We start from the raw sequence: 16753 nt of genomic DNA, 5'->3' as shown, positions 1-16753 counted from the left end.
ATGCTCCGCAAGTAGGCGGCCCGTCTCTCCAATATAGAGGAGGCCACATCGGGTGCAGAGTATGCAATAGATGATGTGTGTGGAGGTACAGGTGAATCTGTGGCGGGTATGGAAGTTTCCTTTGGGGCCTTGGAGGGAGGTGAGGGGGGAGGTGTGGGCGCAAGTCTTGCACCTCCTGCGGTTGCAGGGGAAGGTGCCGGGAGTGGAGGTTGGGTTGGTGGGGGGTGTGGATCTGTCGAGGGAGTCACGGTGGGAGTGGTCTTTACGGAATGCTGTTAGGGGAGGGGAGGGAAATATATCCTTGGTGCTGGGGTCCGTTTGGGGGTGGCGGAAATGGCGGCGGATGATGCGCTGTACATGGAGGTTAGTGGGGTGGTAGGTGAGGACCAGTGGGGTTCTGTCCTGGTGGCGGTTGGAGGGGCGGGGTTCAAGGGCGGAGGATCGGGAAGTGGAAGAGATGAGAGACTGCCATGCCAGGCCGGGAGACTGCTGCACTGAGAGGTCACCATGCCAGATCAAGAGACTGCCACACCAAGAGACTACCACACCAGTCCGAGAGACCACCATACCGGGCCGAGACACTGCCATGTCAGGCCGAGAGACTGCCACACCAGGGCAAGAGACCACCATATGGGGCTGAGAGACTGCCACGCTAGGTCAAGAGACTGCCACACCAAAAGACTGCCATACTGGGACAAGAGATTGCCACACTGGGAGACTGCCACGCCAGGCCGAGAGACTTCCAATATGAGAGATCACCATGCCACACTGGGAGACTGCCACACCGAAAGACTGCCATACCAGTCTGAGAGACTGCTACGCTGGCTAAGAGACCGCCATGCCAGTCCAGGAGACCACCATGTCGAGCCATCAAAAGATGGCCCAGACCATCTTTGGGTCAGTGCTGGGATCAGGAGTCTGAAATGGAGGCTCATTTATGTTTTCTCCATTTTGCTATCTCATCCTTTGGTCAGAGTGGCCAACCATTTTTGCAGCATAAGCAACATTTGCAGAGGCTACAGTATATGTACACAGGCTGAGAGTGCTGGGGCAGGTTTGGCAATGTCAGTGGAGAGATAAACAGAGTTAACACTTCAAATCTGACACGACTCTGCTTCTGTCTCCGTGGATGCAGCCTGACCTGCTAAGCTTCTCCAGCACCTCCTGTTTTTATTTCAGATTTTCAGCATCGGCACTATTTTGCTTTTCTTACACATGAAGGCACTTGCTCACTTTGCCCTTTTACAAAACCATTCCAATGGATACAAACAGGAATCTGTAATCTTGCTCCTGTCTTTGGTGAGCAGCAGTGGTGAAGCCTGTTATGATCCTGCAGCATATCCTTATTGAGCAGGCTCAGCCTCATATATATCACTGGGGCTTCTTGTGGTGTTGTGGTAGTGTCTTTACCTCCAAGCTTGGAGGCCTGGGTTCAAATCCTACCTGCTGCAGAGGTTACATAATCACGTTGCATCATCAGTTCAGCAACCTGATGGTCAAATGGGTTAAGGCCTTCCTGATCAGAGAGTCACCTGTTTTTATGTTGTGTTGGCAGAGTTTGTAAGCAACTTGCCTGTTGGTTGGAGAGAAAGAGCAGCAAGATTGGGGTTGGAGTGCAGTGCAGGAGAGATTCCTATGCATCGTGCATCACAAAATGAGTCGTTTCTGCCTTAGCGTTGCAGCAGCCCCCCTCCTGTGTGGTGGCCTGCTTTATGGGGTGGCATATTATGTTGCTCTCCACTAGTATGGTACTGCAATCTCTCTGTCCCCCATGTGGCGAGAGCTTCATGACCAACTCTAGAAGCAGAGCTCAGGTTAACATGATTCAGCAATTGAGCATGTGAAGAAGCCGTGAATTTGTGAAAGTCGATTGGAGTGTAATTGTATGCAATGCTCTGCACTTGGGGTGGCACGGTGGCTGAGTGGTTAGCCCTGCTACTTCACAGCGTCAGGGACACAGGTTACATTCCAGCCTCGGCCGACTGTCTGTGTGGAGTTTGCACATTCTCCCTGTGTCTGCGTGGGTTTCCTCTGAGTACTTCAGTTTCCTCCCACAGTCCAAAGATTTGCAGGTTTGGTGGATTGGCCATGCTTAATTGCTCATGGTATCCAGGGATGTGCAGGCTAGATGGATTAGCCATGGGAACTGCAGGATTACAGGAATTGGGTGGGATGCTGTTCGGAGGCCTGCTCACCAAATGGCCTGCTTCCACGCAGTATGGATTCTATGACCTGAGGTTCTCCAGTAGTGAAGACTGGACAAGCTCACATTAGAGATGCAAGCCACTTGAAAGTGGCAAAGTTAACGATTATATAAAGGGAAAAATGATCGACACAATAACAAAGACTAACTCCCCTCATGACCTCTAGCTGCTGCAAAGCACTTGAACTGTAGTCGCCGTTGTTATGTGGAAAGTGCAGCAGCAAAAATGTAAATTAGGCTTCCACAAGCGGCAATGTGAAAGTGAACAAATCATTTATTGAGGGATAGTGATGGGCTGCAACACTCTGGATATCTCCCCTGCTCTTCTTCAATATAATGAAGACAGGCAGGTAGCTTCCCAGTTTAGGTCAGAGCTCTGATAGTGTAGCGCTCCCTTGGACTGCATTGCAGCATCAGCCTGGTGTTTTGGCTCAAGCCCTGGAATTGAACTTGATCCTAGAATCTTGTGACTCCGAGACAACTTAGCCACAGTGAATACAAGAATGGTCCTATTGAGGACAGCTCAGCAACAAGGATAAGCAGATTGCTGATAAAAAAGGCATTTTCTCAAGAAGCTTAAATCCGCAAACATTATGTGAAAAATTACTATATTTCCTTATGTGAAAGCCGGATTTCTGAGACTAAAGCTTTAGTGGGTGAGTGGAGGGTCAACATTTATTTTGCAGGAGGTGTTATCAACCATCTGCCATCGTCTTGCTGTCACAGAGTTGGTCGACTGGAAACTGACCCTGTCAACCTCACCCAAAATTCGTGCCAAAAGTGCATAAGTTTGCTTTTGTTTTCTCTTTGACACTCAGCTCTAGCTGCTTTACTAGTTTGACTTATAAGGAAAGATGATGTGCATAATGGAATTCTGATACTGCATTGCAACAACTCGCTGAATGCAAAAAGACACTATTGGTTAAGTATAGATTTGCTCTTCCATCTTATATTAATGGGAATGACATGTGGGGATTGAGGATGGTGGGTAGTCATGTTTCACTGCCCATCAAGGTATTGCGGAGTGCATGAGGAAACATAATACTGAGATATTTTATCACTGCACAATAATAAGTGTGAGCAGTTCAGACTTTGAAGTCGCGAAGTGAGATACCTTGAAGGATGAGGGTCTCTTCATTGGTACAATACTGGAATCCTTTGAAGTGAAGTAAACTTTGAACAAGGAAGGGAAGCAATTGCTCATCTTGGCTTCATAAGTGGGTGGTGATTTCCTGTCTTTCACACTTTTACAGAAGTTGGTTTGTAAAGTCAATGGGTTGCAGAAGGTGACACCATTGCTTGCAGCTAAAGTAGAGATGATCAGCTGATTTGCGTCCCAGCTGCAGGTATTCAGAACATAACAGAAAAACTGAGTAAGCTTCTGGTAAGGGTGGCTTACGTGGGAACCACCGACATAGAGAGGGACAGCGTGGAGACCTTTCAGCATCAGTTTCAGGAGTTAGGGCGTATGTTGAAACACAGGACCTCCAGCATAGTAACCTCAGAAATACTACCTGTGAGCAATGAGCTCCAGCATTTAGGTAAGAGCAGATCAGGGAGGTAAAAATGTGGCTAGAGGGATGTCTTCAAGGGGAGGGGTTTGGATTTTTGGAACATTGGGATCACTTTTGGGAAAGGAGAAAACTGTTCAGAAAAGATGAGCATCACCTGAACTGAAATGGAACTAATCTGTAGGCTGAGATAGTAAATAGCGTAGTGGGGATGGATTTAAACTTGTAAACCGATAGGGTGGGGTTGACTAATGGGCCTAGCTTTGGAAGTACCAGGGAGATTAAAAGAGAGATGGAGGGGAATGGGGAAAAAGAATTGAAGGAAGGTGAGAGTGTTGACAATGAACAAAGAAATGATCGCCTTCCAATGAGCAAGAAAGTGATAAGGCAGCATTAAGTTGTGCATGCATAAATGCACAGAGTGTAGTGAACATATCTGGGGAGCTGGAAGCAGAAATTACTCAATGGCGATATGATATAGGAGCATTGACAGAAACATGGCTCGATTGTGGCTAGAACTGGACTGGAAACTGAATATCCCAGATTCTAATGCTTTCAGTAGAAACAGGTTGGGTAAAAAAGGAGGAATTGTAGTGGTCTTGGTTAAAGGTAATAGCACAGCCTTTGAACAAGATGCATTTCCTGAACTAGAATCTCGATGGTTAGAGGTGAGAAACAGGAAGACCTCCATATAGTGGGGAGGAGGTAAAAGAGAGCATTTGTAGGCAGCTCACTGAAACCTGTACAACAAGTCATGATTTCAGTTACCCTCTGGTAGACAGGAACAAGGTCGTCTGTGGGGCTTGGAAGGGGAGACATTCTTGTAACGTGTGCAGAACTTTCTAGAACTGTACATTCCCATTCCTATCAGGGAAGGAGCTGTGCTGCACCTGGTCTTAGGAAATAAGGCAGGTCAAGTAGAGAGCATCAGAATGGGGAACATTTAGGAAATAGTGATCATAATATAAAAAGGTTCAACATTAAGATGGAAGGGGATAAAATCCCAAATGGGAAAAGGGATGATTTTAATGGTCAAAAAGTTGAACTGGAGCAGATTGTTTAGAAATGCATTTTGGTGAATAAAAGAGTGGATAAAAAAAAGTGAGACTTTCAAAAAAGAGATTTAGTACGGTGCACATACCCCCATGAGAAATAAATATGGGGTATCCAAACCTCAAGTAGCTGGATGATTAAGGATATTGATGATAAAGTAAGTAAGAAAAAGAAGGTATATGATGCATTCTGGAATAATAGTAGCAGTAGAAATCTCAAATGCAGGAGAGAGGCTAAAGCTAAAATAGAGAAGGAAGCGTGAGGAAAGGATGGACAGACCATATTAAATCAAATAACAAAATGTTCTTCAAGCATAATATTAGTAAAAGATTAGTGAAGGATAGATGGGGCCCACAAGGAACAAGCAGAGTAAACTGCTCACTGAAGCAAAGGATATAGCAGAGGTGCTAGATGAATATATTGCTTCTATCTTTATAAATTAGCAGATGACGACAATGGCCCTGTTGAAAATGTGTGTGTTGAGCAACTGAGCAGTACAGTGAGAGATAAAGAAGGGGTGCTGAAAAGGCCAGCAGGGGATACACCCTAGATTGCTGAGAGGTAAGGGGGCAAATTGCAGAGCCATTGACAGTAATTTTCCAGGCCTGTCTGAACACAAGGTAAGTCCTGGGGGACTGGAGGATTACAAATATGACACCGATGATTTAAAAAAGGGATAAAGGAAACTATAGATCTGTCAGCTTGACATCAACAATGGGAAAACTGATGGAGGCTCGATGGAGATGAATCATACTTATAATTGTTCATGATGGGTCTTCGGTGCATAATTTGCAATAAAGAGTGATCCTGTACTCAGTATTTTTCTGGAGAAATATTAATTATGTAGTAAGTAACTGTACTGCATGTGCTACATTTTTCTGGAAAAACCTTTGCTTTTATTAAGAGATATTGTAATAGTTTTGGTCATGAATTCCATTTGCTGTAGCTTATGGAGAGTTTTAAAATTAGATGCAGAATATTTGTTACAGTGCACTGTTTGCCGATTGAATGGATTTTGTTTACGGTAAACTACAGCATTGTGAACCTTGCTGGAAAATTACTGTCAATGGCTCTTCAATTTGCTCTCTTACTTCTCTCAGCAATCTAGGGTGCATCCCCTGCTGGCCTTTTCAGCACCTCTTCTTTATCTATCACTGTACTGCTCAGTTGCTGTAAGTCCTGTCCCACCATCAACTCTGGATAAGTAACAGTATAAAACTATTCCTATTCCAACATTTGGCAGTTGGTTCAAACCTAAGCAACATCAAGAATGGAATTTGACAGCAATTGTTGTTACCTTGATCCCAAATAATGCCATGGACCGGAAAACAGCACAATTAAAAACACTTGTACTGTATATACTCATGTAAAGGTCGATCTAATGTCTAAGTTGACCCCTTATTTTGGCCAAAAATCTGGTAATTTTCATATACTTTGTGTATATGTCGACCCTAGCTTTTCAGGGGTCTCTTCCTGACCATATATGCAGCCTTAAATGGCATGATTTGCCCATTTTTGATTCAAATTCATCACACATGCCACCAGTATATGTTTGCACAACACAATTTTCAAATTGTTAAATTGAATGTTGGTCAGGAAATATATACTGTGTATATTTATTTATATAATATCTACATACATATATCTGACCTGCACATGCAAATATCTACGGTACCTTATGGCAGCCCTTGACCTTGTCCTCCTGCTGTTACCTCAGTTTCTTAGAAGTAGGTGTCATGTACAGTTGTGCTCTGAACCTATTGTAAAACTCTCCCAAATGTTTCCGACAAAATGGCATCATGGAAGAAACAAGTAAAACAGCGCAGTTTAAACTAAAAATTATTGAAGTTGCAGAGAAGAACACCAATAGCAAAGCTGAGTTCCTGAAAAACGTGTCAGAGATTGGAGGAAAATAGCCACACAGTTAAAGGCTATGCCAAAACAGGGGTATGCCAACCGAGGAAAGCTGAGCAAGTGGCCACAACTAGAACAAAAGATTGCTGACTGAGTAATTAAGTGTCATCAGAACGGAAGCATAGTGATTCAACAATGTATCAGATTATGTGCCAAAAATGAAGCAAAAAAAGATGGATTCAGTAGCTGGCAGAATAGAGGCAGTTATTTTGTAGATAAATATTCAACAATTGCCATAATGCTTTTTCCTTTTGTTATTTGTTAATTTATATAGAGATCTGGCTCTTGTTGACCCATTTTTCGATTCATGCCAAGCATGAGTTTCATCCCTTCGAAAATGATACCTCGTGTATAAGTTGACTCCCTAATTTCAGCTTAAAAACAGTCTTCAAAACTAGACCTATGTACTGTAATTTATTTAAAATGTCGAAGAAATCTGCACTTACTTTTAAGAATGTTTGAGGAAACTCTTTAAGGTTTTGCATCAGTTGTTGTAATGACCATGACAAGGCCAGCCAGGTAGACCTCATAGAGTATGAGTTCCCTGATTGGGGCTGTTAACTTTGTCCAATCGGGGAGCCCTGGCTGACAGATTTAAAAGGGGAGTGTAGCTCTGCAGTTGTGGCTGAGTGGTTAAGGCGATGGATTAGAAATCCATCGTATTTCCATACATATATTCGAATTTTGCCTATTATTTTGGAGGTCATTTCAGCTGACTGTCTACCCCTCTTCCACGGTTATGTTCAAGTCTGGGTGTCCTTGGAGAAGGAGCACGCGGTATCGATCAACACCCTGGAGTTGTTCAGGGAGAGGTGGGCACCGCAGGGAGTGGAGTGCATCATTTCTCCCTCCAACTCTATTTTGATTTAGTCCCTACCCTCCCCTTCACTGTTTTGATCACCCAGCACTGTCCTTTGATGTGAAGGGCAGTGTTTGTCACTGGCCACCCGGGTGTTTTCCTATCTTCCTGGTGGTGGAAATTGAATAAAGATTCGTGCACTTTGTGTCTTTCACTGTGTCTCACACCTACACACACACACCATAAAAAAAAAGAAAAAACAATTAAAAGGGGAGTGTCGCTCTGCAGTTGTGTCTGAGTGGTTAAGGCGACGGATTAGAAATCCATCGTATTTCCATACATATATTCGAATTTTGCCTATTATTTTGGAGGTCATTTCAGCCGACTATCTACCCCTCTTCCGCGGTTATGTTCAAGTCTGGGTGTCCTTGGAGAGGTAGCATGTGGTGTCCACTAACACTCAATGCCTTTAGGGAGAAGGAGCCCTGAGGGGGATGGAGTGCTCTATTACCCCCTGCAATTTTATTTTGATATAATCCCCACCCCCCCCCCTTCATGTTTTTCACATAAGCTTTGCACCTTACTGGTTCCCTGGCCACAAGGGTGTTTTTCCTGGTGGTGGAAATATTGAATAAAATTGTTTGCACAATGGTGTCTTCATTGAGTCCCTGCACTTGCGCGCACACACAGCATGGATGCTGTGCGGGAAATAAGCACTAAAAAGGTGATTGTCAGAGACCCTGACACTCTGAGAGCTGACTCTGAAGAGGCAGTACTAAAGTCAAGGACTGTTCAGATATAAATAAAAGGTGACTTGGTGACAGGATACCGGCCTCAGTAGAGTTATTTTAGTTGCAAAAGGATCATTTGTGACTTTCCAGGTTAATAAGAAATAATGGTCCATGTGACCTGGCTACCCTTGACCTAGAAGCAGTAACAACAGGAAGAGAGTTAAGTCCAAAAGCCATACAGTTGTCAGGCTCAAAGGAAAGCCAGGGGCAGAAGCACACAGCTGCAGAAATAAACAAGAACTATAGCACAACACAATTATTAAACTCCTGGTGTGTTTAGGAGCAAGTCGAGTTTCTACTTCAAGGTTAGTTTGGCAGTACAAATAAAATTAGAACTCCAGAAACCCATTGGTAAGTGATTGCCTGAGCTAAAAGAGACAGAATCCTAACAGTTGAGTTTGTATCGGAGGACCTGTTGGTTGGTTGGTTCAAAAATTACTGACTGAGAGTGGATGCCATTAGGATTAACATGACTTTTTGAGAGAGGCATGTATCTTGTTGGAGCTGACTGTAACTGAATGGAGTGCAGCTACTGGTGAACATGATTCGAGAGCCAAATGAATTGAGGGGAAATGAGAGAGCTGATGAACTAGAGATCCTGTTGGAAAGACTGGAAAGCTTGTATGGAGATTGGGATGCAGGTGTTTCCGGTTGGGTAAGGTTCTTGTACCTTTGTTTATTTTCTATTTAAGAGGAGATTTATCTTTTTGATGTATAATTTGTCTGTTAATTATTGTTTAATTTTCATTTCCATTCATTTTGCTATTCATTTTAGTGTAAAAATTATAAGAACTTAAGTCTTGTGGAGAGCTCCTTAATTTGCATGCTATTTGGCAAATTTGGTGATTTTGATTAATGGTTCCCCTGCAGGGCTTGTAAACCAGCTCAGTGCAATGTTATATTAGCTGATGTTGCGTTGAGCATGTTCTTACCACATGCTGAATGGACCATTTTGTGACAGATGAGAAAGAAAGCTCATCCTGGGTTCTTTTCAACTTTCTGACTTGAAGCCTGTAACGAACAGGCAATTTGTTCATCTCTAGTTGTCTTTAACAATTTGGGAGAGGATACAATAGCTTACATGCTGTTAGATCTCATGTTTTCCAGTGAGAGCCCGGGTGCGGTGGTAGATTTAGTTCCAACTTTATTTTGGTACAACTTCATTACAGCTTCAGATTTACTTTGCAGTAAGGCACACGGAAATTTGAGATTATATACAGTTAAAAACTTAGAGGGCACGCACACCCTTTAGCTACTACTGGTCAGCAGTACCGGATTGTCTCTCTGTGATTGGCTCTCTGGTGCAGCATCTTAAAGAGATGGGCAGGCTGATGATCTAGCCCCCGGTCATGATGTTTTCACAGACTTTCTTATCTTCTTTCTTGAAGCTTTTCACAATGGATAACATTTGGCAGCTGCACATTCTCTCTCATTTAAGACAGACCAGCTATTGTTTACTTGTAGAGACTTTATTAATCATGTATTTTCCCACATGCTCTAACTGCATGGCCAGCCGTCGGCCATTTTGTGCCACCCAGTCATGGGTAGCCCTAACGCATCCCCAGGAATAGTCCGTAATTTACTCATTTTCGAGAAAGGGCAGATTAGGGGAACAACTGCACTATTACTCTGCTCCAAATCCTCAGCACAGTCAGCAGAGATCCTCTGTGCTTGTGTAATGACTACTTATTTAGTTAAACCACTGTCTATTCCTGTAGTGCTGGTTATACAAAGGAGGAGAATGCTTCTGTTTATAAGAACTGGAGTATTAAACAAACAAATGCACAAAGTATTATTTTGTAATCGTGAGAGCCTTGTACTTTCCCTCTAGGTACAGATGGCCCAAATTCTGTAAATAGATCAGCTCTTGGTTAACCTGATGTTATTTTCTGTTAATTTATGGATGTAGGCATCACTGGAAAGATCTGCAATTATTGTCCATCTCTAATTACCCATTACCTGTGTAGCCATTTCAGAGTCTGGAGTCGCATAGTGAGCAGAGCATGCTTCTTCCCATAAAACACATTAATGAACCAGTGGGTTTTTACAGGAATCTGAGGTTCATGGTCACCATTATTGAGGTTTATCATTTCCAGATATACTTATTCTCAAGCTGTCATGGTGGAATTTGAACGATCATCTTTCTGGGACCTGATTGTTAGTTGAGTGGTATAACCATTATTTTACCGCACCCAATTTTGGCAAGTACTAGTAAATGCCCAACTGTTTCCCAAGGTTCAACCATCTGGAAGTTTTAGTTTATTCAAAAAAACCCCTCTAAAATTTGCACATGTACAGCATGCCTGGAGTGCGAATGACAAATCTTGAACTTTTATATACAAAGTAAACTTTTTTGATTGTTACCTTCATGGCCTTCCTTAGCCGGAAATGGAAAATGATGATGTACCAATCCAAGGAAAGCAGTTGTTTTGATGGTGAAATGTATGCCTTATTTCATACGCACCGTGTTGGCCATGGGTTTGTATATACTTTCCCAAATGAACCCCAGATGTATGTCTGCAAATGTTTCCTGTCATTCACTGACTGTCAGGAAATGGAATAAAATTGAGATACAAGAAGTTTTAAAAAAAAAACTGCTTCAATGGCATGTCAGATTGTTAGGTCACTATTCAGAGCAGGTGTCTGCATGTTGAACATTGACGTCTGACGATCTTGAGTTACTGCTGAACAGAATACTGCCTCCAAACCAAACAGATTTACAGCATAGATCTTACTGAGTACTCTGGACTTCAGTGTGGAGAATTGCTGATTTCCATAAAGACAGAAGAATCAAACATGCTGTAAATGATCTTTCTTTCATTACATTCAGAGGAATTAACGTATTACTCTTAGGGCTGAATGTTCACAGCTGAGTGAGCCATGTCCTCGATATTGCTAAAAAGCAGCCTGGTCAAAAGGTATAGTGCAGTAAATCATTTTTATTTCAGCTGCTTTAATAATTGAAACTGTTATGGATTTCAGATCCGCTCCAGATGTTCTTCCGGAATTATCCTAACTATGATGCAGATGTATGACTTGAGATTGGAAATGTAATAATGGGAGAGTTCCATTTGTTGAATAGTCCACAGTCCTGGGAATGTGGCTTCACATGAGCCTCTGCAACTTCTGAAAGACACACTGACTAATGTTCAAGTGAATTGTGATCCATGTTGTAGAGAAGACCAAAACTAGAATTTGTTTTACATCTATTCATTCCTGGGATGCAGGATACATCCCTAGATGCCCTTGAAACACGTGGCTTACTTGGTCATTTCAGGGAGCAGTTAGGAGTCAAAACTATAGTTCTAGGTCTGGAGTCACATGTAGACCAGACAGGTAAGGACAGCAGATGTTCCTCCCTAAAGGCCACAGAGTCAACCTTTTAGTTGATGTCACCGTATCTTTCACAGTGTTTCTTGAATTCCATACTCCATGTGGGAGCCTTGCTTTGCACTGTAGTAACTGTTTAACAAACATCCTTTAGGGAACACTGACATTTTACAAGAACCCCCACATTTTCACTGCTGGATTTTACGATACTTACAGAAGTGTGTGAAATTCCTCAATTTGTCTGTCCTTTAGCCTCCAGCTGAGAGAAAACCAGCACAAGAATTACTGTTTCATAAAATAAATAGATTCTAGCTACAGATAAACAAATTACGAGAAGTTAACATATAACTTTACTCGTTAGTGCTCTAATCCCCTTTGTAAAACTGTTCTAACACAGACAGAAATGAAAAAAAAGGGTTTCATGGATGGAGGGAAAAACCGGGAAGGCACTTCAATGGCCCATGTCCACAGAATTTGCTCAGATGATCCTTTTGGTTTGTGAGGACTTGCTGGTCTGTGACCTTCCTTCTCTAAGAATTTCCATTTGCTTGCAGGGTGACTGGGTCACACCTACCCCTCTCATTTATTGGTTAATAGCCACAGCTTACAACAACTGCTGAGGGGAATAAACTGGCCTTCCTTCAGGGTTTTACTACTGAGAAAAAGGTCAGCTTCCTTTTTTTAAAAGAGATTTGACAGCTTCTGACCAAACATTCACACCCATAAGCTATTCAGCTACCTGGGAGCCAATCACATAGCTGTTGGCAGGAAGGAAACCTTTCTCATTGACAACTGGTCACAATTCCCCAGAACAATTTGTTGCCAGCTGAATCTCGCCTCATTCCCCAGAAGTGTAGATCTCCTGTTACTACAAATGCCTGGAAATATTGTTGTTCCCTGTATATGAGGTAATGGTAATGCCATCATAGTTAGCCTTGTTAGCAGCAGATGTATGGAAACGCCGCCACCTTCAAGTTGCCCTGGAAACCATTCACTATCCTCACTTGGAAATATATCGCTGTTCCTGCGCTGTCCTGGGTCAAAATCCTGGCATTTCCTCCCTAATGGCATTGTGGGTCAACCCACAGCAGGTGGATGGTTCAAGAAGGCAGCTCACCATCACCTTCTCAAGGGGCAACGAGGGACAGGCAATCAATGCTGGTCAGGCAGCAATGTCCACATCCCACAAATGAACGCATTTTAAAAAAAAATTGTAGAGCACCATGGGGCTGCTGTCTCATTAGAGAGAGAGAGAGAGATTACTGGTGGTGAGTTTAACCTGAGGGATGCCTCAGACAAGGGATGAAGTTGAGAAGCTGGAACAGTTATGGTAATCTCAGTCAATGTGGGAATTGAATCTGATATGAACATATATAACTCCAAGCAAGTGTTATTAAACCACATTTGTGAGCCTAATCAATAATCTTAAATTAGGTGTTAGTGTAAAGCTGAACATACCAGGGATTGCTCATTGAATGCGTCACTGTTTTGTACGGTAGACAGAATGTCTTGATGGTTACACCCTGTTATTGGAAAGTGCCACTTGTGTTGCTACTGTAGAGCAAGCAGTGGCAAACAGTTAGCTTCACTTGGTCGTCAAATTTTAATCTTCCTCTCTCATCCTACCTCAAGCAACGGGGTCAATCGTGTGATTCTTGGTAGCTCCATGCTGGAAATTGATGGGAATGTGGAATGTGGAATGAAAACAGATCAGCCATGATCCTAATGAATGGTTTGAAGGGCTGAATGGCCTAAATGTGCTCTTTTAAAAATTGAACAAGCTGCGAATGCTGGAAATCAGAAACAAAAACAGAGATTGTTGGAAAAGCTCAGCATGTCTGGCAGCATCTGTGGAGAGAAATCAGAGTTAACGTTTCGGGTCACTTGACCTGAAACATTAACCCTGATTTCTCTCCACAGATGCTGCCAGACCTGCTCAGCTTTTCCACCAACTTTTGTTTTTGCTTCTAAATCTGCTCCTGGTTTGTATGCATCTCATGTATTTTTATTCGCCTTAACAGTGGAAGAGAAGTAAAAGAGGTACTCCACGCACTATTGCGTATTTTGTACCAATTCAGTGTTAATACCTGCCTCAATCACTCTTTGCAGAATCAAAAGAATCATCAAATCCACCTCTAATTTTGTCCTTCACTTTTCAGATAGCTGTTTTGTTCTAGTCTGGCATTAGTATTGTCAATGAAATATGTTCTTTTTCTGACAGCGAATTGTTCTCCAAAGTGCCAAAATGGAGGGATGTGTCTAAGGCCCCAGCTTTGCGTGTGCAAACCAGGCACCAAAGGTAAAGCATGTGAGGAGACGTCGTCCAGCGTTCAACCCACAAACAATCAAGACACGGTGGCCCAGGCTCAGCCCATACCGCAACAGGCGCCCCAGCAAACCATGACCCAGAGATTGGTGCAACCTCCTCAGAATATCAATTCACTGGGCCACATGTCTTTGACTGTGAAGCAGAAACCTTCCATGGTGGTGCCCCAGCAGTCTCAGTAAGTCCTGCTCGCACTGTAATTTATGAGACTTTGTGTCCGCGGGCTTCAGGTTTATGGATGACACAGAAATAAGGGGGAAGGCAAATGGTGAAGGAAGACACAAAGAGTTTGCAGAGACTTACAGACAGGTCAAACGAGAGGGCAAAAACTGAGCAGCTGGAGTATAATGTGGGATACTGTGTGGTTACGCACTTTGGCAAAAAGAGTGGAGGAGCTGAATATTATTTTAAACATAGAACTTTGCAGGAGAGACCAATTGGGGAGGTCCTCATGTCCAAGTTACAAACGTCTGGCATAGAAGTTCAACAAGAATAGTGAAGGGAGATGGAATGTCTGCCTTTATTTTCAAGGGAATAGGGGTCTAAAAGTAGGGAAGTCTTGCTTAAACAAGTACTGTAGTTAGACTGTACTAAAAATACTGTGAAGAGTTTTGGTCCCCTTATTTAAGGAAAGATTGTTGATATTGGAGGCAGTTCACAGAAGGTTCAGTACGTTGATCCTGGATAGAGAGAGTTTTTCTTCTGAGTGAGGTTAGTAGGTTGGGCATTTGTTCATTGGAATGGAGACGAATGCGAGGCAACCATACTGAAACATATAAGGTTGTTAGGGGACCCTACAGGGGAATAAAACAAAGAATTGCAATACTGGAGATATGAAACAAAAACAGAAATTGCTGAAGAAACTCAGCAGGTATGGCAGCATCTGAGGGAAGAAAGCAGAGTTAATGTTTCACGTTCAGTGACCCTTCCTCAGAACTGTTAGCAGCTAGGAAACACAGTGACGCTAACAGGGTAGATGCCTCTATAAGGTCACCCCTCAGCCTCTGACGCTCCAGGGAAAACAGCCCTATCCTATTCAACATCTTCCTGTAGCTCAAATGGCAACATCTTTTCTGAACCTTTTCAAGTTTCATAAGGGGCATGGATAGGATAAATAGACAAAATCTTTTCCCTGGGATGGGGGAGTCCAGAACTAGAGGACATAGGTTTAGGGTGAGAGGGGAAAGTTATAAAAAGGGTAACTTTTTCATACAGAGGATGATACGTGTATGGAATGAGGTGCCAGAGGAAGTGGTGGAAGCTGATACAATTGCAACATTTAAAAGGCATCTGGAGGGGTATATCTGGAGGGGTATATGAATAAGAAGGGGTTAGAGGGATATGGGGCAGGTACTGGCAGGTGGGACTAGTTTGGATTGGGATATCTGGTCAGCATGGACGGGTTGGATCAAAGGCTCTGTTTCTCTGCTGTACATCTCTATGACTTTTAAAAAAGCTGTTAATGTGACATTGCTTTCATTTCAGAAGCATGAACAGATCAATGAGGGAGGAAGGAGGGGCTAGTTGTCATGTGAACAAAATTGTTACATGATTCTCACTGTTTTATATCAAAGAATCCCTTCAGTGCAGAAAGAGGCCATTTGGGCCATCGAGTCTGCACTGAGCCTCTGAAGAGCATCCTGCCCAGACGCAGCCCCATGCCCCTACCCTATCCCTGTAACCCTGAATTTCCCATGGCTAATCCACCTAGACTGCACGTCCCTGGACCCTATGGACAATTCCGCACGGCCAGTCCACCCTAACCTGCACATGGGAGGGATTCAGAGCACCTGGTGGAAACCCATGCAGTTAAAGGGAGAATGTCCATACTCCACACTGACAGTCTCCTGAGGGTGGAACACTGAGCTACTGTGCTGCTCAAATCTTCCGTAACATTTCTTGAGGCTTATTGGGAAGACTGGTCTGAGACAGGAGTGTGATCACACAACAGGGAGGTGCTTAGATTGATCAGTGACCAGGAACTGAGAGTGAGAAAAATACAACTGGTAAGGGAGTAGTCCTCAGACTGGTTCTAGTGTAGCAGGGCGGACAGTTATCGGTGTCTGTTTCTCTTTGAAGTTGTCCCTCTGAAGACTAGACCTTGCGGTGCACATGACTGATAATACCTGGTTAATTGTGGGAGGCACTCAGTCTGCAGCCTTGCAGACACAAAGTTTCGGAAGATTTTACAGCCAGTTTTCCATTGGCTTCTGCAATAAAATAAGGCCAATATGAAAGCAGCGTTTGTGATTTTGTATTGCAGTAATGAAAGTGTTTTATAGTTAATGTTTGGCTGCTTTGTGGACTATACAGTGAATAATTACAGTTACTGTTACTTTTGGAAGAGTGTTCCTCTTGTGCCCACAATCCCAACTGAACTTGTAATGTGTATTTATTGAAGATCTTTTCCACCCTTACAGATATGGGTGCATTTCCAATGACTGCGGCTGCTCACCAGCTGTTGGCAGACTGGCTTGTTACTCGAGGCAATTCAGTCTAATCCCATCATCACTCAAAGTCCATGAACAGATACTTTCCAGCAGGTTTTCTAATTACAGCACAGGAGGAAGCCATTCACCCATCATGTCCGTACCTGCTCTCTGTAGAGCAATCTAACCAGTCCCATTCCCCTACTCGATCCGTGCAGAGTTAGTTCACTTAAGTTCCATCCAGTTTCCTTTCAAATTCATTCATTTTGCCACTCTCAAAAAAAGACACAGAGTCATTGAGCTGTACAGCATGGAAACAGACCTTTGGTCCAACTCATCCATGCCAACCAGATATCCTAAATTAATCTAGTCCCATTTACCAGCACTTGGCCATATC

General features: G+C 43.2%; 1 protein-coding gene across 6 annotated transcripts in view; it reads left to right on the top strand.

Annotated features, from left to right (window-relative positions):
- The window catches only part of ltbp1 (latent transforming growth factor beta binding protein 1), a 339046-nt gene that overhangs the window by 16542 nt on the left and 305751 nt on the right, over positions 1-16753 (top strand). For all 6 annotated transcript variants that reach the window (XM_043695510.1, XM_043695509.1, XM_043695512.1 and 3 more), the window contains exon 3: positions 13823-14105. In XM_043695510.1, the coding sequence (XP_043551445.1) occupies positions 13823-14105 (283 nt within the window). The remainder of the gene's footprint in view (positions 1-13822; positions 14106-16753) is intronic.

This window comes from Chiloscyllium plagiosum, chromosome 9, assembly GCF_004010195.1.
Source record: "Chiloscyllium plagiosum isolate BGI_BamShark_2017 chromosome 9, ASM401019v2, whole genome shotgun sequence".
NCBI lineage: Eukaryota > Metazoa > Chordata > Chondrichthyes > Orectolobiformes > Hemiscylliidae > Chiloscyllium > Chiloscyllium plagiosum.
Note: the sequence above shows the minus strand (reverse complement) of the source record. Positions and strands in the feature narration are given on the sequence as shown.